Here is a 24,926-nt window from a genome sequence, read left to right as displayed (position 1 = left end):
TCTTGACATGAATTCAACTCTTTCCTCTGTTCCATCCTCTTGTTTTTTTTTTACTTCATAAGTCTCTACCTAATCTTCTTTCCTATTTTTATCTTCCCTTGAAGAAAGTTAAGTCCATTCCATCCCCATCTCCTATCTCCTCCCTGCAATCAGTGTTGTCTCTCAGGCTATGTGAGTGGGAAATGGGGAGAATGCTGGCTAAGGGCTAACCTTGACTCATCTGACTTTCCCTCCATAGCAAACTCCCTGGAATGCAGCCCTGCCTGCCTGGTACCACTGTGGGAATGTGTGTGCGTGTGTGCGCACACACACCCATGTGTTACTGTCAAAGAAGGTTTATACTTATGCGTGCGTGTTGTCTGTTTGAATGATTGTGTGTTACACAAGCGCGTGAGAGGTGAATCGTATGTATGTACACTACCGGTCAGAAGTTTTAGAACACCTACTCATTCAAGGGTTTATTTTTGACAATTTTCTACATTGTAGAATAATAGTGAAGACATCAAAACTATGAAATAACACATATGGAATCATGTAACCAAAAAAGTGTTGAACAAATCAAAATATATTTGAGATTCTTCAAAGTAGTCACCCTTTCGGCATCAGGTAGCCTAGTGGTTAGAACGTTGGGCAAGTAACCGGAAGGTTGCTGGATCGAATCTCCGAGCTGACGAGGTAAAAATCTGTCTGCCCCTGAGCAAGGCAGTTAACCCACTGTTCCCCGGGCGCAGATGACGTGGTTGTCGATTTAAGGCACCCCCCCACCTCTCTGATTCAAAGGGGTTGGGTTAAATGCGGAAGACACATTTTAGTTGAATGCATTGTTGTACAACTGACTAGGTATCCCCCTTTCCCTTGCCTTGATGACAGCTTTGTACACTCTTGGCATTCTCTCATCCAACTTCATATGAAATGCTTTTCCAACAGTCTTGAAGAGTTTCCACATGCTGAGCACTTGTTGGCTGCTTTTCCTTCACTCTGTGGTCCAACTCATCCCAAACCATCTCAATTTGGTTGAGGTTGGGGGATTGTGCAGGCCAGGTCATCTGATGCAGCACTCCATCCCCCTCAGTCTTGGTAAAATTGAATCATAGCGCTTGATGTTTCTTTTTTTTTGACGAAACTTTCAAAGTTCTTGAAATGTTCACTATTGACCGACTTCATGTCCTAAAGTAATGATGGACTGTCGTTTTCTATTTACTTATTTGAGCTGTTCTTGCCATAATATGGACTTGGTCTTTTACCAAATAGGGCTATCTTCTTTATACCACCCCTACCTTATCACAACACAACTGATTGAATTCCACAAATTAACTATTAAGAAGGCACACATGTTAATTGAAATGCATTCCAGGTGACTACCTCATGAAGCTGGTTAAGAGAAGGGTGACTACTTTGAAGAATCTCAAATATAAAATATATTTTGATTTAACACTTTTTTTTGTTACAAAAATATAAAGGCAAAACATGTTTGTCACATGTTTCATGAGCTGAAATCAAAGATCCCAGAAATCTTACATACACACAAAAAGCTTTTCTCTCAAATGTTGTGTACAAATTTATTTACATCCCTGTTAGTGAGCTTTTCTCCTTCACTAAAATAATCCATCTGTTACGTTCCCCAGTTTCTGTGTTCTGTTTTGTATTTGAGTGTGTGTGTTTCAGGAGATGGCTTCCTGAAATACTCCCCAACCAGCTGATTGGTCGACCCCAGGCTAATTGGTGATTGGAGCTGACCCCGCCCCCTCGTCAAGAAGCAGCTGACTAATTAACATTGCCACCTGAAGATATAAAAACCAGTGTTCTGTTCAGTAGAGAGGAGATTGGAGAGAGAGGAGAGAGATGAGATAAGGAGTAGAGATTTGGAGATTGAGAGAGAGAAAATTTAGATTGTGATATAGTGTGGGTTGTGTATCAGAAAGTGTGGCATGTACTGTTGTTGTTGGTAGCAGTTTTTCTATGTCCTGTGTTTGTGTGTTTGTGAAATCATTAATATTTACTCTGTTTCATTTGTTCCCAGGGGGGAAGGAGAAGGCACCTAGGGAGTGCTTAGGCAAGAGGCCCGAGGGCATACATATACCCGTAGTATATTTACTGTCTAGGCACACTAGGTAAGACCTGGGCGGACCACCCCCTGTATTTTGGTTAGGGCACCAGGCGGTGTTAAGTTAGGTAAGTTAAGTGGGTAGGCAGGTTAGATAGGAGAGGGGGAACTTTGATATTTACTTTCTTTGCTTTGGTTCCGTCCAGCCCCTTTTCCCCATATTACCGTGTAAGAAAATAAATTCTAGTAAACGGTAAATTCTGCTTTTGTGTCATCCTTACTCGCACCTACAGTCCATACCTCTTGCACTTCAGAGAGTTGAGTTGTAGCAGGGAGTTGCGTTCCCTCTTCTCAGAGGCGTGCGTAACATAATGGGGGCTCATCCGGGATTCCATTAAACCCACCGGACCCTGCTGCACTGAGCTCTCTGTGGTTAGTGATTGAGGTGTGATGGTAGGTTGTGAGTTTGGATGACTTGTTTAGTTTGTATTTTCAGTAGATTGTTGTGTACAAGATGGCTGCCTCAGCCATCTCCAAGTTCATTGAAGCGCCCTCTATTGATTGTTTGGTGAGGTTTCGAAAAGTAGACCTTTTAGCTATAGCTGACCATTATGGATTTGTTATCCCTGAGAAAGCCCTAAAGGCTGAGCTTTTGGTGCTAGTCAGGGAGGGTTTAGTGAGAGAGAGAATTCTCTCATTGCAAGGAGAGGAGACGGGTAGACCTTCCGATGTCAAGTCGGAGGACAGGGCGAAGGAAGGGGTTGCTCGTACCCCCTTTACATTGCCTCGATTCGATCCTTTATCTTCTGCTTCAGGTCGTTCAGAAGGGACCACTAGGCTGAAGGTGAGGCTGGCCCGGTTAGAAATGGAGCAAAAAGATAAGGAGAGACAGATGCATTTTGATCTTGAAATAAGGAAAATAGAAGCCGACAAGGAGGTGAGGATCCGACAACTGGAGCTGGATGCTGGCTCCGGTACGACTCCAAAAGCTGCTCAGCATCAAGCCCACTTTGATGTAAGTAAAAATATAGCTTTAGTCCCTCCATTCCGAGAGTCGGAAGTTGATTCCTATTTCTCTGCGTTTGAGCGTGTGGCCGCTGCGCTACATTGGCCACTCGAGGTTTGGCCTCTCCTGTTACAATGTAAATTGTCTGGGAAAGCCCAGGAAGTAGTAGCTGCTCTCTCCCTGGAAGACAGTTTACACTATGATACAGTTAAAACTACTGTGTTGCGGGCTTATGAGTTGGTGCCTGAAGCTTATAGACAGCGCTTCAGGAACCACAAGAAACCCTCTCAGCGTACTTTTGTTGAGTTTGCTAGGGACAAAGAGTCTCTGTTTAATCGATGGTGTTCAGCCAGCAAAGCTAACACCTTTTCTGATATTCGGGAGTTGATGCTGTTGGAGGATTTTAAAAGCAACCTCCCTGATAGAATTGTAGTTCATTTAAATGAACAGAAAGTGGTGACTTTGGCCCAGGCAGCAGTGTTGGCAGATGAGTATGCTTTGACACACAAGACTGTCTTTGGTGCACCTCGTTTTGAAGGTAGACTGATTACGTCATCAGTGCCTCGTTCAGGTCGCTTTTCCTCTGACAAGCCTTTTCATGAGATCCGTGAATGTTTTTACTGTCACCAAAAGGGTCACGTGATTGCGGACTGCCCAGTTTTGAAAAATAAACCGAAACAGTCCCAGTCACCGTCCCCAAAAAGGGAAAGTTTGGGTTTAGTCAAGTCTTTGGCTCGTCCGTTGGCCCGAGTTCTTGATTCAGCATTTGAGAAACCGGATCCTGTTTATGCTCCGTTTATCTCTACCGGTTGTGTTTCCTTAACTGGAGAACAAGCTGATCAAAAGCCAATTAAAATCTTACGAGACACCGGGGCGGCGCAGTCAGTTATCATTACTGATGCTTTACCCTGGTCTCCTGAAACGTATTGTGGCTCACATGTTATATTACAGGGGATAGAGACAAATACAGTACCTGTACCACTACACTGGGTCCACTTAGTGTCAGACTTGGTATCAGGACGTTTCCGTGTTGGTGTAGTGTCTACACTGCCAGTAAAAGGAGTCACATTGCTATTAGGGAATGATATTGCTGGTGGTAACGTTACTCCTGTGTTAGAGGTAGTAGACAACCCAGAAATCAAAATTGCAGATGAGAAATTGGTTCAAGCATTTCCACATGTTTTTCCTGCTTGTGTGTTAACGAGGGCACAATCTCGCAAGCTAGGAGATGTGGTGGATTTGGCTAGTTCCATTTTTGAGAATGTTGAAGTAGAAGACAATGCACCGAGTATTCCTTCTGCAAGTCCGACAGTTTTTACTCCTGAAAAAACTTAGGCAGGGGACTGCGAAATCGCGCCCCAATTACATGACATTCTTTTGTCTGTCACCCCAGAGAAGGTGATTGAATGTCAAAAAGGAGACGCCAGTCTTCGCAAGTGTTTTGCTTCAGTAATTTCCATTGAGGAAGCTAAAACTAAAGAGACTGCCTACTTTATGGAAGCAGGAGTTTTGATGCGTAAATGGGCAGCTCATGACACCGTTAATGAATGGAGTGAAGTGTGTCAAGTGGTTGTTCCTACACCGTTCCGACAGCAGGTGCTGTCACTCGCCCATGACCAGGCGTGGTCTGGACATTTGGGGATCACAAAGACTTATAACCGGGTCTTTCGTCATTTTTTCTGGCCAGGTTTGAAGTCTGATGTGGTCCAATTTTGTAAAACATGTCACGTATGTCAACTCACTGGGAAGCGAATCAAACCGTTCCTAGAGCACCGCTCTGCCCGATTCCTGTGGTGGGGGAACTGTTTGAAAAAGTGATAATTGATGGTGTAGGTCCATTGCCGAAAACCAGGTCAGGTAACAAGTTCTTACCAGATATACTGTACAGATAGCCTATGTGAAGGGCTCAGCGAATGTGGTTGCTGACGCTCTATCACGGGTTTACTAACTGGGGAAGCGTTGGGTTTTGTTATTACAAACTGTATGTTTGCAATTTTTGTGGTGGGCGTGTTACGTTCCCCAGTTTCTGTGTTCTGTTTTGTATTTGAGTGTGTGTGTTTCAGGAGATGGCTTCCTGAAATACTCCCCAACCAGCTGATTGGTCGACCCCAGGCTAATTGGTGATTGGAGCTGACCCCGCCCCCTCGTCAAGAAGCAGCTGACTAATTAACATTGCCACCTGAAGATATAAAAACCAGTGTTCTGTTCAGTAGAGAGGAGATTGGAGAGAGAGGAGAGAGATGAGATAAGGAGTAGAGATTTGGAGATTGAGAGAGAGAAAATTTAGATTGTGATATAGTGTGGGTTGTGTATCAGAAAGTGTGGCATGTACTGTTGTTGTTGGTAGCAGTTTTTCTATGTCCTGTGTTTGTGTGTTTGTGAAATCATTAATATTTACTCTGTTTCATTTGTTCCCAGGGGGGAAGGAGAAGGCACCTAGGGAGTGCTTAGGCAAGAGGCCCGAGGGCATACATATACCCGTAGTATATTTACTGTCTAGGCACACTAGGTAAGACCTGGGCGGACCACCCCCTGTATTTTGGTTAGGGCACCAGGCGGTGTTAAGTTAGGTAAGTTAAGTGGGTAGGCAGGTTAGATAGGAGAGGGGGAACTTTGATATTTACTTTCTTTGCTTTGGTTCCGTCCAGCCCCTTTTCCCCATATTACCGTGTAAGAAAATAAATTCTAGTAAACGGTAAATTCTGCTTTTGTGTCATCCTTACTCGCACCTACAGTCCATACCTCTTGCACTTCAGAGAGTTGAGTTGTAGCAGGGAGTTGCGTTCCCTCTTCTCAGAGGCGTGCGTAACACCATCCACCTGACCGGTGTGGCACATCCAAGAAGCTGATTTAAACATTATGATCATTACACAGTCTCACCTTGTGCTGTGGACAATAAAAGGCCATTCTAAGATGTCCGGTTTTGTCACAACACAATGCCACAGATGTCTCAAGTTGAGGGAGCGTGCAATTAGCATGCTGACTGCAGGAATGCCCACCAGAGCTGTTGCCAGAGAATTGAATGTTAATTTCTCTACCATAAGCTGCCTCCAACATCGTTTTAGAGAATTTGGCACTGTGTCCATTCTGCCTCACAAACACAGACCACGTGTAACCACGCCAGCCCAGGATCTCCAGATCCGGATTCTTCACCTGGGGGTGAACAGCCGATGAAACTGTGGGTTTGCACAAGCAAAGAATTTTTGCATATCCTGTCAGAATCCAGACTTCAGTGTTCAAATGCTCACCTTTGATTGCCACTGGAGAAGTGTACTCTAAACAGGTGAATCCCGGTTTCAACTGTTCTGAGCAGATGGCGTTGTGTGGGCGAGTGTGTTGCTGATGTCAACGTTGTGAACAGAGTGCCCCATGGTGGCGGTTTTGGTATGGGAAGGTTTAAGCTACGAACACAACTGCATTTTATCGATAGCAATTCAAATCAAATTTTATTTGTCACATGCCGATGTTAATGCAAGTGTAGCGAAATGCTTGTGCTTCTAGTTCCGACAATGCAGTAATATCTAACCTAACAATTTCACAACAATTACCTTATACACACAAGTGTAAAGGAATGAATAAGAATATGTACATCAAAAAAAATATATGAATGAGTGATGGTATAGAATGGCATAGGCAAGATGCAGTAGAGTACAGTATATACATATTAGATGAGTAATGTAGGGTATGTAAACCATATGAAGTGGCATTGTTTAAAGTGGCTAGTGTTACATTTATTACATACATTTTTCCATTATTAAAGTGGCTGGAGTTGAGTCAGTATGTTGGCAGCAGCCACTCCATGTTAGAGATGGCTGTTTAACAGTCTGATGGCCTTGCGATAGAAGCTGTTTTTCAGTCTCTTGGTCCCTGCTTTGATGCACCTGTACTGACCTCGCCTTCTGGATGATAGCGGGGTGAACAGGCAGTGGCTCGGGTGGTTGTTGTCCTTGATGATTTTTATGGCCTTCCTGTGACATCGGGTGGTGTAGGTGTGCTGGAGGGCAGGTAGTTTGCCCCCAGTGACGCGTTGTGCAGATCTCATTACCCTCTGGGGAGCCTTACGGTTATGGGCGGAGCAGTTGCTGTACCAGGCGGTGATACAGTTCGACAGGATGCTCTCGATTTGTGCATCTATAAAAGTTTGAGTGTTTTTGGTGACAAGTGGAATTTCTTCAGCCTCTAGAGGTTGAGGAGGCGCTGCTGCGCCTTTTTCACCACGCTGTCTGTGTGGTTGGACCATTTCAGTTTGTCCGTGATGTGTACGCCGAGGAACTTAACTTTCCACCTTCTCCACTGCTGTCCCGTCGATGTGGATAGGGGGGTGCTCCCTCTGCTGTTTCCTGAAGTCCACGATCATCTGTGTTTTGTTGACGTTGAGTGAGGACACCACACTCCGAGGGCCCTCACCTCCCTGTAGGCCGTCTCGTTGTTGTTGGTAATCAAGCCTACCACTGTAGTGTCGTCTGCAAACTTGATGATTGAGTTGGAGGCATGCATGGCCACGCAGTCGTGGGTGAACAGGGAGTACAGGAGAGGGCTGAGAACGCACCCTTGTGGGGCCCCAGTGTTGAGGATCAGCGGGGTGGAGATGTTACCTACCCTCACCACCTGGGGGCGGCCCGTCAGGAAGTCCAGGACCCAGTTTCCGGGGTCGAGGCCCAAGGTCTCGAGCTTGATGACGAGTTTGGAGGGTACTATGGTGTTAAATGCTGAGCTGTAGTCGATGAACAGCATTCTCACATAGGTATTCCTCTTGTCCAGATGGGTTAGGGCAGTGTGATTGCATCGTCTGTGGACCTATTGGGTCGGTAAGCAAATTGGAGTGGGTCTAGGGTGTCAGGTAGGGTGGAGGTGATATGGTCCTTGACTAGTCTCTCAAAGGACTTCATGATGACGGAAGTGAGTGCTACGGGGTGGTAGTCATTTAGCTCAGTTACCTTAGCTTTCTTGGGAACAGGAACAATGGTGGCCCTCTTGGAGCATGTGGGGACAGCAGACTGGGATAAGGATTGATTGATTATGTCCGTAAACACCAGCCAGCCAGCTGGTCTGCGCATGCTCTGAGGACGTGGCTGGAGATGCCGTCTGGGCCTGCAGCCTTGCGAGGGTTGACACTTAAATGTTTTGCTCACGTCGGCTGCAGTGAAGGAGAGCCCGCGGGTTTTGGTAGCGGGCCGTGTCAGTTTGAATGCACAGAGCTACCGTAAGGAGATCATGAGGCCCATTGTTGTGCTATTCATCCGCCGCCATCACCTCATGTTTCAGCGTGATAATGCAAGAATCGCAAGAATTTGTACACAATTCGTGGAGGCTGAAAATGTCCCAGTTCTTCCATGGCCTGCATACTCAGCAGACATGTCACCCATTGAGCATGTTTGGGATGCTCTGGATCGACTCGTACGACGGCGTGTTCCAGTTCCCTCCAATATCCATCAACTTCTCACAGCCATTGAAGAGGAGTGGGGCCACAATCAACAGCCTGATCAACTCTATGCGAAGGATGTTGCGCTGCATGAGGTGCATGGTCACACCAGATACTGACTGGTTTTCTGATCCACGCTCCTACTTTATTTTTTAAAGATATCTCTGTAGATCTGTATTGCCAGTCATGTGAAATCCATAGATTAGGGCCTAATGAATTTATTTCAATTGACAGATTTTCCTTATTAGCTGTAACTTAGTAAAATTGTTGCATTATTCATTTGATATTTTTTCAGTCTATGAATACTCTGCTTGTACAGTAGTGGTTGTGACATTCTTGGGCTGTTTTCCATGGGTGTGGCATTGCCCACATGAACGTTGGTGACCAATCGTGATTTTGCAACATACAGTATCCTTAGAATTAATTATACTAAACTAAAATATAAAAGCAACATGTAACAATTTCAAAGAATTTACTTAGTTTGACCGATATCCTGATATGGATTGTAATGTGAAGAAAAAAATGCAGTAGGAAAAAAATGCAATCTATGGATTTCACATGACTGGGAATACAGATATGCATCTGTTAGTCACAGATGCATTAAAAGAAATAGGCCTCAGGATAACGTCAGTATTTCTGTGCATTCAAATTGCCGTCTAAATGTTGTAATTGTGTTCATTGTCCATAGCTTATGCCTGCCATACCATAACCCCATCGCCACCATGTGGCACTCTGTTCTCAACATTGACATCAGCAAACCGCTCGCCCACATGACGCCATACCGGTGGTCTGCAGTTGTTAGGCAAAATTCTCTAAAATTGTTGGAGGCGGCTTTGGTGGACAATCTTACAGTGAACATTCAATTGCAAGCTCCCTCAACTTGAGACATCTCTGGCATTGTGTGTTGACAAAACTGTACATTTTAGACTGGGCTTTTTGTACCCAGCACAAGGTGCACCTGTGTAATGATCATGCTGTTTAATCAGCTTCTTGATATGCCACACCTGTCTGGTGGATGGGTTATTTTGGCAAAGGAGAAATACTCACTAACAGGGATGTAAACAAATTTGTGCACAACATTTTAGAGAAATAAGCTTTCTGTGCCTACGGAATATTTCTGGGATCTTTTATTTCATGAAACGTGGGACCAACATGTTGCATTTTATATTTTCTTCAGTGTAGATTGAGATCAAGATTATTGGATGAAGGGTGGGTCGCACCAACATGGTTTAAATTCATCTAGGATTAGAGCTAATCTAGATTTTGTAAATCTAGGTTTAATTAATCAGATATGCTGCACCACTTAATTTTAAATCTGGACCAGGTAATCTCTGATTTAACGGTTTTAAACTATGATTAGTGACATGTTACACCAATATATGAGGTATGTCATGAGTTGAAACGAAGTAGCTAGCCTACTTGACAAATCAGGCCACAAAGTTGCTGTTCCTTGATTTAAAATAATAACAATGTAACGTTAGAAAAACTATCTCCATCATGAAAGGTTCTCATGGGTTGGCTGATTTTGAAATTAAATCCGGTATTTGCCAGTACTAGACAGAAAACAAATTTGTTAGCTACTGTAGCTAGATGGTTTATAAACCAAGATAGCTAGCATACAATATTATTTATTATTATCATTACTTAACATTATTTAGCCATTCTTTATTTGTGCGCTTGCCACCTGATCATGGCACGTCAAAGATCACATTTCTCCGCTTATGAAAAAAAATCTGGTCGGAGCTGATGGAGGAATTTAGTAACGTACTGGAGGATAAAAAGACAGACAACACAACTGTCAAAAATGAAGACACCTGGGCCATGTTATGCAACAAATGTAATGGATCAACACGGCTTAAAGAGAAGAGGGACCCAAATTGGATGAAAGCGTGCTGGAAAAACTTAAAAGCCAAAAAGGATGCGGCAGAGGAGAGGCATGGGCTATTTCAGTCCGGAGCCGGAGAGGGGCCTCCGTCCAAGGGAATTGATCCTATCACCCAGAAGATGTCAGATGATTCCCCAGCAGTTTGCCCCTCTCCATAATCCCTATGATGACAATGGAAAACTTGACCCACCAATATTTAGTAAGCATAAATAACTGGTAAATATCAATGCCTATAATGTACTTTAAAACTAACGTTAATGCTACTTCACTACAATGTTACTGTTATCAGGCCCGTTACAGCAAGTTGCGTAACATCCTCATTCAAACCAAGGCTGGGCATATCATAAGCCCCAATTCAATTGTTGTACAAAATGGGCATGTAAATAGCCTACTAATAATGAGTTAATTATCATAGAACTCAACAGGATTCAACCTGTCTCTAATTCTTTGAGGAACTCGTTTTGGTCTCCACAGTAGAATTTATCAGTTAAACCATCTCAAGTGGCAGTTTAGAATGAATCACCATTTATTTTAATTCATATGAGCAACAGGCTCAAAGTGAAAACTGTTATTAGATTACAGGAAGGATTTAATTGAACTAGGATTAGTTAAACATTTAGAGAAACCTTGATTTAACCTAGTTTAAGCGTTAATCCATGTTGGTGCAACCACCCGAAGACTCCTAGGTATGTCTTTTAAAACCTATGACATTGATGTTGAGTCACTCATTGCCATGGTTGGCGATGGAGTGATTTCCCAACACTAGATAAAGAAAGCAGTGACATTTCCGCCTTCCTTTTGAAAACTCATCAATGTTTTGTCAGTGAGGGTGGTGCTCTGTCGCTTACCAGGGAGTGACTGCTGTGGAATTCGAGATCAAAGAGCACCTGGGTGATGTCACTAATTTCACGGAGGTGTAGTATAGAAGTTATCAGCGGTGTGAATGTAATTTGATTGTTGAGTGATTGATCTATGTCGGGCTGCCCTTTCAGGTTTGACTTTTGTAAAACGATTGTTTGCAAAATGTACACTTTCTAAATCAAAGTGAAATAATCAGAGGTTATCATTTCCTTTCTCTTCCAGTGTCACCTGATGAAGAGCCGGTGAGTAATATATGATCTGCATTTCAGACCCAAATGCACAATTTATATTACTTTTATCAGTTTCTAAATTTAATGGAAATATTGATAGAGGGCCAGTTACATGGACAGAAGCCTAATCCTGGACTAAAAAAGGGATTTGAATGGTTTCCCATTCATAAGGCTTTTTTCTCCAGGGCCTGTATTTACAAAACATCTCGGAGTAGGATTGCTGATCTAGGATCAGGTTCCCCTTTTCATTAATTAATATAAAAGCGGAAATGGATCCTAGATCAGCACTCCTACTCTGAGAGGTTTTCTGAGTACTGGCCCTGGTCTGGTCTGGATCTGTGTCTAGGAAAGTGGCCTATGATGTCCAGTCCTAAAAAACAACTGTCTCCCCAGGACGAGGACGCCGAGTTCACCTTAGCCACAGACTTTGAGATTGGCCATTTCTTCCGTGAGAGGATAGTCCCCCGAGCTGTGCTCTACTTCACTGGAGAGGCACTGGAGGATGACGAAAGTGTACGTGTCACACACACTCACACATTTAGGCATACAGCAAGTGCATGTTATAACATGAGTGAAACTATTGAGTCTGTCATAAAGTACATTGATTAAGAGTTTTCCATTTCCACAACTTTGTATGTGGTGTGTATTTCCAATCAGGAGCTGTAACAGAATGTGTAACACTGTCCTCTTGTCTGTGCAGTTTGAGGAGGAAGAGCTGGAGGAGGGAATTGAAGAGGTAAGGAGAGGATTGGATATGAATATCTTGTTAAATGTTTGTGAAATGGAACATACTAAGGAGAATTGTCATTATTTACTCTGTCTCTTGTGATTTAGGAGCAGGATGGTGATGATGATGACGAGGGAGACTTTGACCCTAAGGTCAGTATTTATGCAGTGCTGCTAGTGGACATGCTTCTTTTGAGTGTGTTCCCAACTGATGGTTCTCCTCACCCAAGTACATGTGTCAAAGGAAGTAGCCTCCTAGCCCCAACTGCTTATCATATTATTTCCCTTCACAAAACATTGTTATAACGAGGACTGTCAAACTTAATGTGTTAATTACAGGTCATTTACATTTTTATAGCACCATTCATTGTTTTTATTGCATTTAATCATGTCTCAATTTATTTTATTTTTTAAATGTTGTAGTTCTCAGGTCAATATATTGTAAGAAAATTATCCCAATTGTAGTTCATAGGCAGCTTATGAATATTTTGTTGAACATTTACAAGTAGGCTAGATCTAATAACAGTTTGATATTTTACATTTACTTTTATAATTTTACTATGCTATAATAATAGTATATTATTGTCACATCTATTATAGGCATTAGTTGAAGCTCAGTGTTAAATTCAATTCTCCCTACCATCATATGTAAGCCAATATGACACCAATCTCAAATATTCGCTAATCGATTGATTGGAGGTGCACCACACACTCTGCGCCTCGTCATGAGCCGTCCATCTGTTACTGAGAACCACATATCAGAATATTATTATTATTATTAAAACATTTTTTTTTTTTAATGTACCCCCTTTTTTCTCCCCAATTTCGTGGTATCCAATTGGTAGTAGTTAGTCTTGTCTCATCGCTGCAACTCCCATACAGACTCGGGAGAGGCGAAGGTCGAGAGCCATGCGTCTTCCGAAACACAACCCAACCTAGCCGCACTGCTTCTTGACACAATGCACATCCAACCCGGAAGCCAGCCGCACCAATGTGTCGGAGGAAACACCGTACACCTGGCAACCTGGTCAGTGTGCACTGCGCCCGGCCCGCCACAGGAGTCGCTAGTGCGCGATGAGACAAGGATATCCCGGCCGGCCAAACCCTCCCTAACCCGGACGACGCTGGGCCAATTGTGCGTCGCTCCATGGACCTCCCGGTCGCGGCCGGCTGCGACAGAACATATCAGAATTTTTAATTAGCAATTAAGTTTGGGATCGCTTGTTCAGCAACCACACAGCTACTTGCACCATGCTGCCAGTCATAAATGTATGCAAACAAACCTAGCTACTGTATATAGCTAGCTATATGGTGGTACTCAAGCTGAGGTTAATCTATAAATGCAAACATATGTTGATTGGCGATGTAGCAAACTAGCTAATGTTAGCTTGCTTATACAAAATTGCTGGATCGAATCCCCGAGCTGACATGGTAAAAATCTGGCGTTCTGCCCTTGAGCAAGGCAGTTAACACACTGTTCCCCAGGCGCTGAAGACGTGGATGTCGATTATGTCCGCCCCCCCACACCTTTCTGATTCAGAGGGGTTGGGTTAAATGCGGAAGACACATTTCAGTTGAAGGCATTGTTGTACAACTGACTAGGTATCCCCCTTGCCCCTTTATTATTTAGTATATGTAAAGACAAGATTACATCAAGAATAGTGTGATGGGTGACAATATTAACCTATCACTTGTGAATTATATATTGTCACTTGTGAGTGATGCCCAGCATAAGAAACAATGCCGAATCATAGCCTCACACCTCATGTAGCCTAGCCCATAGGCCTATATGTTTCAATAAGGTTTGTATCACAACTAAAGTGGCCAAAGAACGTATTTAAAATGAATCACATTAATCTTAACTCACCTCAAGCTGTGCGTGAGTTTCAAGTTTAGGGAAGGTAATTTTCACATTTTATAGTAAATCATTACATGCATAATTGGAAATGGACATTAGCGCTTATCCTACTGCCGTTTGCGCATTGCTGTGCTTATGTGAAGAAATAGCCTAATAGTTTATCAACATTTTAAGCTAAATGTTCTCATTTGTTGCGTCAGGCTCATTGCTTAAAACAGGTTTTTTTTTATGCTAGTGGTTGTATTCATTTGGGATCTATCGCATCCCACAACTGTCCTAGACTATGTTTGGAATATTTATTTCTCGCAAAGAATAGAGTAGGTCGACCTTTCCACTATGGGGGATAAGTAGATTGACATAGTCTAGTGCTTTTGCTGTTCGTTAGGCCTACTCATCTTGTTGGCTGACGAAAAGTAAATGTGGACAGTTCTTCCAATATCTCCAATATGCGCCTCGGAATTGGATAAGGACGCGCGCAGTTGTGTCCCTGATGTGTCTTTCTTCACTTGTAGCCTGTGAGAGAGCCAATCACGTAATGGATCGCGCAGCCCTCGAAGGGTGTACTGGCCGCAAAATGCATGGATTTTTTAGGATGTATTACAGCCACACAAAGGGGATGCCACCGTGAAATTCTAGGCATTATTAAGTGCTTGTCAAATTGTGAATGAGTGACAGACTGTGCAAAAAAACAAAGCAGAACTCATACCTTTTCAAGCAACTTTTTTCAAATCATTAGTCGCATCATGCAGCCTTACAATGTATTACAAATCAAAACATATAGACCAATGTTTGAAGAACAACTAAAGTTACGTTAATCACTCTAAGCATATAGGAATAACTATTTCTTTGTTAACCGCTCAACACAGACTAGCTGCATGTGCACACTCCCTCAAATATCCTTTCTATTTTATTCAGCTTTGTTCAATTGTATTCTTCATACTATAAAATAATGCCACGGAATTCTAAGGAAATCCTGTCTTCTAAATGAACTAGTGTAGCCCATAGCCAGATCAGGACATAACATAAGGACAACTCTGAGTATGCTATTCTGTTTTTCTGAAATATACATTTTCTTCATATCATGTTTCTTTAGACCTATCTAAAATACATAATGGATTTATTGTGAAGGTGTAGGCTATATTACGTGGATTTATTAAACTTTTTAAAATGTAGATGTTCCAAACGTCAGCATCAGTGGCTTGTAGGCTATGTGTGGAAGCCAGGAGATGCTAAATGTGTTTGTTAATTGACGATCAATTACCTTGAGACCGCCAGTTATTACTTGACAATCACCAGCTGACACAATTTTGTGACTGCCACAGCCCTAGCAGTGGAGGATTGTGGGCATGCGCCTGTCACTGAGAAATGCCAACACCAGCTCGTTGACCGGGCCCCGGGCCGTCTTTATGCACTTGTTAATGTCCTCCTCCCACTGGAACATCCAACATTCAGATGAATACCTCCAAATCAGCTCGCATCTGACCCACGACGGCTGTCCCCTTTGTGTCCCCCAAGTAATTTCCACCGAGGTGGATGACTATGATAGTCACGGTCACACCTCGGCTTGCCAATTTTCTTTTGATCAGTAGGATTATGAGCTGGGATCTTACCAATCAATAAAACACATACCATTGTGAGGGTTCACAAGGAGAGCATGTGTTATGCTGTATAAACTGTGGTTCAAACCCTGCATGCTGATTGGCTGGATGCCGTGGTATGGGTTTGACAGCATTTTACTTTTTACTGTTCTAATTACGTTGGTAATCAGTTCATAATAGCAATAAGGCACCTCGGGTTTGTGGTATATGGCCAATATACAACGGCTAAGGGCTGTATCCAGGCACTCTGCGTTGCATTGAACAGCCCTTAGCTGTGGTATATTGGTCATATACCACACCCACTCGGGCCTTGTTGATTAATTATGTTGTTCATCACCTTCCAGTGTAAAAAACATGGATTAAAAACCAAAAACGACGTTTGAAGTGAGTCTGAAGCCGAAAAAGGAACAACAATGCCTATTCCACCCATGCTCTACCAAGGTTTTCCAGCACACAGCTTTGACCTACTACAGTAGCTATGTAGGTATTGTACTTCAAACTATGTGTAGGCAGGTTGCTTAGGATTCAAACCTTCTCAAACAGCCTAATTCATACTCTTAGAAGAGGTGCTTCCACAATAATGTGATTTGTACCACATACAGGGTAAAGTATTGGATTCTTCACACCACAGTGACATTCCATTGCGCTACCTTTACATGTTTTTCTTTATTTAATGAATTGCAAGCTTTGGTTTTATACTTACAAGACCATCAGGCTTGATTGAGCTGTTTTGTATTGTAGTAATGTGGTGCATGCCTGTATTTACTTAACCTCTTTTGGCGCATGAAACGCTACCGGGACACCTACGACAACATCCGGTGAAATTGCAGAGCGTGAAATTCAAAATACAAAAATCATATTATTAAACATTCATGAAAATACAAGTGTCTTACATCGTTTAAAAGCTTAACTTCTTGTTAATCCAACTGCCTTGTCAGATTTCAAAAGGCTTTACGGCGAAAGCATACCATGCGATTATCTGAGGACCGCCCCACACAAATACTTTTTCAACCAGCACAGGAGTCACAAAATCACAAATGCCGACTAAATAAATCACTTATCTTTTGAAGATCTTCCTCTGTTTGCAATCCCAAGGGTCCCAGCTACACAATGAATGGTTCAGTAATCCACTCGTTCAACATGCATACAAACGAATCCAAAAAGTTACCAGTAAAGTTCATCCAAATAAGTCAAACGATGTATCTAATTAATCCTCAGGTATTCTAATATCTAAATAAACGATACTATTTAAGACGGAGAATAGTACGTTCAATAGGGAAGATAAATAACGAAGAGCGTGCACCTCATTCACGCGCCAACAAGACTACATTTCTAATGATACACTTTGGCGTTTTTCCCACTACTTGCTTATTTTTAAAACCCTTTCTAAGACTGTTGACATCTAGTGGAAGCCATAGGAACTGCAATCTGGGTCCTACCTATTTGTATATCCCATAGGCAAGCATTGAAATGGCCTGTGACCTCAAATAATTATTTCCGGATGGATTTTCCTCGGTTTTCACCTGCCATATCAGTTCTGTTATACTCACAGACATTATTTGAACCGTTTTAGAAACTTCAGTGTTTTCTATCCAATGCTTCCAAGTATATGCATATCCTAGCTTCTGGGCCTGAGTAACAGGCAGTTCACGTTGGGCATGTCAGTCATCTGAAATTCCGGACATAACCAGTATGCTAATGAAGTTAAACCTTTATTTTAGCAAAACATGTCATTGAAAAAAATTATCATAATAACATCCTTTTTTTGGTCTGTAGGTGCCTAATATAACAGGTGTGTTGGACACAATAGCTCAGATGGAGCCTGTTGCATTCCTGATTTCTGTAACTGCCTACCTGGTGTAATATGGACAAGCTCAGAATAATAAACGTGCTACATTTGCTTTATGAGTAGTGCGTGACCCTAGGGTGGCAACGCATACATTTTAAGTGATTTTCAATGGGTCTTTCTCCATTCAGATTGTTTCATATTCATCCAATATCTTCAATATTCAACCCAAAATTTTCAGCGCTTTCATACATTTCCTGCACTCATTTGAGATAATTTCTATACTTCTAGGCCTTATTTTTAACCAAGTGTTGCAATTGCTATTTGACTTTTGGGTGAACATTTGGATGAACTGTTGGCGTCATGGAAATATGATTATTCTATAGTTAGAGTATAATAGTGGGCACTTTGAATACAGTTGGTAGAAACCAAAATTGTTAAGTGTTTCCTAGGGGACCCAATAATCTTTGGCTACATTGCATGTTTTCTCTTAGCTACTTCTTGTAGCTTACATATTCATGCTTTGCGTATTCCTCTTTTGATTTAGAAGATACTGTTGCACAAACATGCTGATTTAGGTCTACACCATCACTGGTATTATCGGGCTGTATAGCTAATTACGTTAGCTCTGACTCAGTACATTTATTTGCTAGCTAGCGATTAGCATTAGCGGCTAACAAGATTTAGGCCCAACTTGCTAAGAAAATACAAACTAGCTGTTTGCAGATGTAAGAAACACAAACGAATGGTGTAACTATAGAACGCTAGTGGATTTATATTAAGAAGCAAAGTGATAACAGCATCGTTGTCATTAACACTGTTGCATGTGCTGCATTGACCATGCTGACTGAACGCCAGTGTCTCGTGGTTGAGGACTTTCCTTGAGTGACGGGGCGTGGCTAGGTCTGTGGAAAGCGGCGCGGAGAGAGTAGCGAAGTAAACTATAAAAGTCTACATTACACACGTCGTATCACATTAAACAAACCAAACATTCAAATAGCGTTATAGAAGGTAAAGTTAAAAACCCAAACCGGTCCGTGCATCAATACCGGTATATCATAAAATGCCGTATACCACCCAGCCCTAGCTTAGAACCACTTGTGTTTTAAACATGGCCCTGTTTTATCAATTGCTGTGCTGTTCATTAACTCTGTCAAAAATAACGACTTTAAGCGAATGTTTTTTTACTTGTATTTTTTTTATTTTTTATGTTTGGGTACAAGTTGAAGAAATGAATGGACGTATACTGAACAAAAATATAAATGCGACATGCAACAATTTCAAAGATTTACTGATTAGTTCCTATAAGGAAGTCAGTCGATTTAAATATATTAATTAGGCCCTAATCTATGGATTTTGCGTGACTCGGCGGCTTTATTACAGACCGTAATGATCATGCTGTTTAATCATTTCTTTATGCCACACCTGTCAAGTGGATGGATTATCTTGGCAAAGGAGAAATGCTAACTAATAGGGATGTGTGCATTTCTGTGTTGAGAAATATTCTTTGTGCATATGCAACATTTCTGGCATTTTATTTCAGCTCATGAAACATGGGACCAACACTTTACATGTTGTGTTTTTGTTCAGTGTAAATTCAGGATGAGTCAGGCAAATTAATAATAGAGTTTCACATTTCGTTCAATTTAACCGACCACCATTAACCGGTTAACAAGTTAAATCCGTTCCAAATTGTAAAATGTTGGACCAACAAAATGCATCTGTAGCCAACAAGGAACGGATATTTTTCATGAAGCGCTTAATTGAAACATGCAAAAATGGCAAGCCTATCGTCTCACAGCAAAGAGGCTATATATGACTTTTTTATTTTGAAACCGTTCTTTTGATGTGCAATGTTGTGCCTTAAGCCCAGGATGAGTTGTGCCGCTTTCACACATTTTTTTGTAGGGAGTCCTCGACCAGGGGTTCATCATATTTGGGAAAAAGTTTGAACCCCTGGCCTAGGCTATCCATTTGGCAAATTGTACACATTTAGCTTGTCCAATTAGGAACATGTTGGCACATAAAATCAAATGTAACAAAAACGAAGTGTTGTCTATTTTCAGAGCGACGACGTTACACACACCTTCGTCTATCTGTCTGATAGCTTACCGTATTGCCTATGCACAAATTCAATTGATTGGACATGATTTGGAAAGGCAAACACCTGTCTATAAAATGTCCCACAGTTGACAGTGTATGTCACAGCAAAAATCGAGACAGGAGGTCGAAGGAATTGTCTGTAGCGCTCGAAGACAGGTGTGTGTCGAGGCACAGATCTGGGGAAGGGTACCAAAAAATGTCTGCAGCATTGAAAGTCCCCAAGAACACAGTGGTCTCCATCATGCTTAAATGGAAGAAGTTTGGAACCACCAAGACTCTTCGTAGAGCTGGCCACCCAGCCAAACTGAGCAATCGTGGGAGAAGGACCTTGGTCAGGGAGGTGACCAAGAACATGGTCTCTCAGACAGAGCTCCAGAGTTCCTCTGTGGAAATGGGAGAACCTTCCAGAAGGACAACCATCTTTGCAGCACTCCACCAACCAGGCCTTTATGGTAAAGTGGCCTGACATAACCCACTCCTCAGTAAAAGGCAAATGACAGCCCGCTTGGAGTTTGCCAAAAGACACTTAAATGACTCAGACCATGAGAAACAACATAATTGCAAAAGGGTTTTCTAATGATCAATTAGCCTTTTAAAATGATCAACTGGGATTAGCGAACACAACGTGCCATTGGAACACAGGAGTGATGGTTGCTGATATTGCATAAAAAATCTACTGTTTCCAGCAACAATAGTCATTTACAACATTAACAAGTTAACACTGTATTTCTGATCAATTTCATGTGATCTTAATGGACAAAAAATGTTTTTCTTTCAAAAACAAGGACATTTCTAAGTGACTCAACCTTTGAACGGTAGTATAGATCTATGGAAGTGTTTATTTCAGGCTGACTATTAGCATCTATTGAGTTGCAATGTACAATAAATTGAATGGTTAAAGCATTCTACAAAATACGTTTTTGCAGCAACACAATCAAAAAGGTTACAGCAAAACAAAATGTTTTACTGTTCATGATTCACAAAAAAAAAAATATTACCATGATTCGATTCACTGCGATTAAACCGAACCCCAACTACTACATTGACGAAGTGAATCATTTGATTTGGCTTTTTTAACTTTTATTTTATGTGAAGCGGGGTCTCTGTTATACAGTAAATTGAACGTGTATGGCCTTACAGAATATAATACAGCATAATGTAGATCCGACATCACTCCCCGTCAGTATATTGCGTTTCTATCTGAATAACCCTTTGGTTTTGTTCCTGACCATTGTTATTGTCTCTCCCCTCCCCCTGTACCTCCCATTACAGGCATAAGCAATCAATCATTCTCACCCCATGCATTTCTAGGTAAGGGAGAAATTAAAATGACACTGCATTCTGTACTTTGTATTTCTGTCTTGGCTCACTTCTCTCATTCTCTCCATCCAAACCTTTCTCCTTTTCTCTATCCAGACAATTCTTTATCCATCACTCTATCCTTCATTCTGTTGTCAAGCTTAACCCCCTAGAGTCGATGTCCGCTGCCCTGTGGAAATCGAATTAGCATAATAAAACAATCAATCTGTCCGTTTTAAGTTGGAGATGTTTTTTGTTATTGCATGGGCTGCATCTCAATCCACGTCACCCTTCTGCATCTGTTTATCAGACCATGAGACATCCCGAAAATCGTTCTTCCCATGAAAACGTCTGTAGCGTCCAAAAGGTTTACCCACAAACTATTATGACCGCTCTATGGAAAGATGGCTAACACGACGGTGTTCTCCGTTTTTGCTCTACAATCCCCACAAGCGTTGCGGGTCTTGCAGTACATCCGATCTGCCAACTTCTGTCTGTAGCATCTGAATCGTTTGGGCTACACACTGTGACCCCTCTGCGAAGATGTGAGTCTCTAGGATGCCTCAAGACAGCCTGGCACCAGTTTTTAAAAAATGTATGGAAGTATACTGAACAAAAATATAAATGCAACATGTAAAGTGTTGGTCCCATGTTTCATAAGCTGAAATTAAAGATCCCAGACATTTTCCATACGCACAAAAGGTTATTTCTCAAATATTTTGTGCACAAGTGTGTTTACATCTACCTGACGTGTGGCATATCAAGAAGCTGATTATTACAGCATGATCATTACACAGGTGCACCTTGTGCCTGGGATAGTAACAGGCCACTCTAAAATGTGCAGTTTTGTCACACGACACAATGCCACAGATGTCTCAAGTTGAGGTAGAGTGCAACTGGCATGCTGACTGCAGGAATGTCCACCAGCGCTGTTGCCAGAGAAATGAATGTTCATTACTCTACCATAAGCTGCTTCCAACGTCGTTTTAGAAAATTTGGCACTACAGCCAACTGGCCTCACAACTGCAGACCACATGTAACCACGCCAGCCCAGGACCTCCACATCTGGGCTTCTTCACCTGCGGTATCGTCTGAGACCAGCCACTCGGACAGCTGACGAAACTGAGTGTTTGTCTGTAATAAATACTTTTTTGGGGGATAAACTCATTCTGATTGGCTGGGCCTGGCTCCCAGTGGGTGGCCCTACGTCCTCCCAGGCCCACCGGTGGCTCTGCCCCTGCCCAGTCATGTGAAATCCATAGATTAGAGCTTAATTTATTTAAGTTGCCTGATTTCCGTAACTCTAAAATTGTTGCATCTATATTTTTGTTCAATGTGTACGTGTGTTATATATATATATAAGTTTACTGCCTAAAATAAGGGGGTATACTCTAGAGGGTTAACTCCCGTCTCTTCAGAACCCAGTCTGTTGCTTTCACTCAATCGTTACAATATGTTTATTTTTCTTAGTTGTACCGCTCTATCCTTCATTCTCAAGTTGTACCCGGTGTCTCACTAAAGGCTTACTTTCTCTTCTCATTACTTGGTCAAAAACTTATTCCAGCCCAATTGAGATTCTCCCCTAGTCACCCTTCTCACTCGTCTCCTAGCTCTCTTTCGTAACTTTTTCTCCTCTTGGCTTGATCTGTTCTTTTGACACTAGTTCAATTAGCTGACTATCTCTGCCTGTTTCCTTCAATCTCATCCACCCCTCTGCCGTCTTCCTCCCTTAACCCTTCCCCTCAGCTCTCATCTCTCTCTCCTGCCTCCCCTCAGAAAGAAGAGCCCCAGCCTGCCGAGTGCAAACAGCAGTAACCGTGGTGACCAGGGGAGCTTGGCCGAGATCCTGCTGTCCATCAAATCAGTCCTCATCCAATCAGCAGGTCTTCCCGCCCCTGTTGGCTCCGCCCCTTATGAACTCTCATACAAATGCAATAGAACACAACCAAACAGTGTTTTTAATACATGCATGCCCATTTTTCTGCTGTCCTGTCCCCCGCCCTCTTTGTTTTAGCTTCATTCATAACCAATTAAGAAGTGACCTGGACTTTAAACAATTCACCACGGCAACGTAGAGTTAGTCTACTTCACAAGTAGGTGACTAATGCCGAGAACCTCAGAATATTCAAATAAAAAAAATATTGAATGGATGGATCCCGAACTTTAGTTTTGACAGAAAATCAGTTACTCAGGGTTTTGTAAGGCCAATAAGATAAGTGTTAATTTACCAGGAAATTGCTGAACAGGTTTGACTTAATACATCACTGGGGTTGCTGACAAGTTCTTTTTTCTTTCTTTATGGTGTTTTTAATAGACAAGGTGTATTACTCTCAATTTTATTTTATTTTCTAATGTTCATGTCCTTGGACTATTTATTCTGGTTTCATGCAGCTGTATGAAGTGGTGCATTATGGGAAAGTATTTTAGGCCCCACTCACAATAGATAAGGCCCATTCTCATTCACCATGCAAATGCCCAACAAACATTTGTCCCTTCTTTCCCAAGCTTTGCAAGACTAACAACATGTTTATACTGCCAAATTGTATTTTTTAATATGTGAAATGGTTTTAAGCGTTTTGAGAATTTTTTGCCACACTACTGCTTTGACTGTGCCCGGACTCGTAGGGCTTAACAAAATATGGCTACACTTCTCATGGTCAGCCATTCTAATACATTTGGAAACGATGGCATGATCCTAAACCTATCGTTCCTAAATCCCTATTCGTCCCTTTTAGCTGATCTGAAAGGACCTTGTAGGTTTAAGCAATATAACAGGTATTATATAGTTGATGTTATAACAATCCTGCCTTTTTAGAGGTTTAGGTGGAGTTATTACCGTATTGCGGATACGTGTACAGGGTTATTTGGTTTGAAAGTGCAATTTACACATCGTCACGACCCACTTAACCAAGAAAAAGGATAGCAGTACAAGATGGTAAAGCTTAACGTTAGTAGAACATAAAACATACCTATCCAGTCCTCGGATATATGTTAGGGGAAGGAAATAAGGGTGTTTGTGTATAAGTTTGGAATTGGGCCAGAAGGTTGAGGTGTTGTGGCAGTTCATGCAGCCATCATAAACAGTGCCCATCGTTACAGAAGGCTACCAATCCAACCCCTCCACCACCAAACATGTTCTGTCCATATTCCTGCTAACATGACATTTAAACATGTATTACTCCCCTAAGAATGCATATTTGTCTATAGAATGTCTCCCCAAACGTGAGACAACCGGTTGCCCATGTACTTGATCCTATCAGCACGTTGATGCTGGTTGGTATGGTGGTCAGCGTGGTAGCAATGGTCATCGTTACAGTGCTTTACCACACATATCCCCCCCTTTTTTAAATAAAGATTGTAGAGCCCTCGTTTTTGAAAGGACCGATCTCTTGAAGCCACGGTGACGTCTTCATCCTCCCCACCTAATTGGACCTTGTGCTAGAAATGGCCTTATCTGGTTCCTCACAATTTGTTACTTGCGCAATATTATTTTCAATTTGTACAGAATTAGTTAATATTCTATTAAAGTTGTGTGACAGACTGTTTCCGGTAATTGTTTTTGTGTCTCCAGCCATGTTTATTGCAGTGGGTGGGTAATATCTGATATACATTCATTCAAAGTAATTGTACCACTGAATACTGTTACATTAAGCTCTGCGTTACACATGCAGGTGTTATGAAATGTCCCTTCTGTGTTTAATAAAGTAGCGATCTACTGGTAGTACTTGTCTCGAGACCACATATAAAGTGTCTCGGTGTCGGATACATTTGTACTAGAAAATTAAATAAAACAGCTCTGCCAGGCTGTGTATATGTGTGTGTGTGTGTATATGTGTGTATATATATATATATATATATATACATACTCCTTTCTTTAAACAGATATAAAGGTTGTTAAGAAACTATTATAGACCTGCTTATGCAGTGGCGAACCTGTAGGCCTTCAGTGTGTGACAGGTTTGTGACAGCAACCGTAATACCAGTGCACTCGTACACTTTTTGTAAAACAAAGGGCCAGTGGTGTAGTGGATAGCCACTTTTTTTCCAGTGGGCATTGCGTATATTCAATCCCTACTGATGCTTACCAAAGTAGTGTGGTTGAGGTATA

The 24,926-nt window shown here is 42.0% G+C and overlaps 1 protein-coding gene across 9 annotated transcripts in view; it reads left to right on the top strand.

Annotated features, from left to right (window-relative positions):
* nap1l4a (nucleosome assembly protein 1-like 4a) overlaps positions 1–24,363 on the top strand; it is a 60,444-nt gene extending 36,081 nt beyond the window's left edge. For 7 of the 9 annotated variants that reach the window (XM_039017081.1, XM_039017078.1, XM_039017076.1 and 4 more), the window contains exons 10-14: positions 11,441–11,460; positions 11,842–11,961; positions 12,149–12,184; positions 12,283–12,327; positions 22,595–24,363. In XM_039017081.1, the coding sequence (XP_038873009.1) occupies positions 11,441–11,460; positions 11,842–11,961; positions 12,149–12,184; positions 12,283–12,327; positions 22,595–22,633 (260 nt within the window). In that variant the 3' untranslated portion in view covers positions 22,634–24,363. Of the gene's footprint in view, positions 1–11,440; positions 11,461–11,841; positions 11,962–12,105; positions 12,185–12,282; positions 12,328–20,791; positions 20,831–22,594 lie in introns of those variants that run through there. The other 2 variants (XM_039017075.1, XM_039017083.1) reach the window with 2 other exon arrangements.
* Positions 24,364–24,926: the final 563 nt, after the last annotated feature.

This window comes from Salvelinus namaycush, chromosome 21, assembly GCF_016432855.1.
Source record: "Salvelinus namaycush isolate Seneca chromosome 21, SaNama_1.0, whole genome shotgun sequence".
Taxonomy (NCBI): Eukaryota; Metazoa; Chordata; class Actinopteri; order Salmoniformes; family Salmonidae; genus Salvelinus; species Salvelinus namaycush.
The sequence above is the reverse complement of the archived record's forward strand: the minus strand, read 5'-3'. Positions and strand labels throughout refer to the sequence as shown.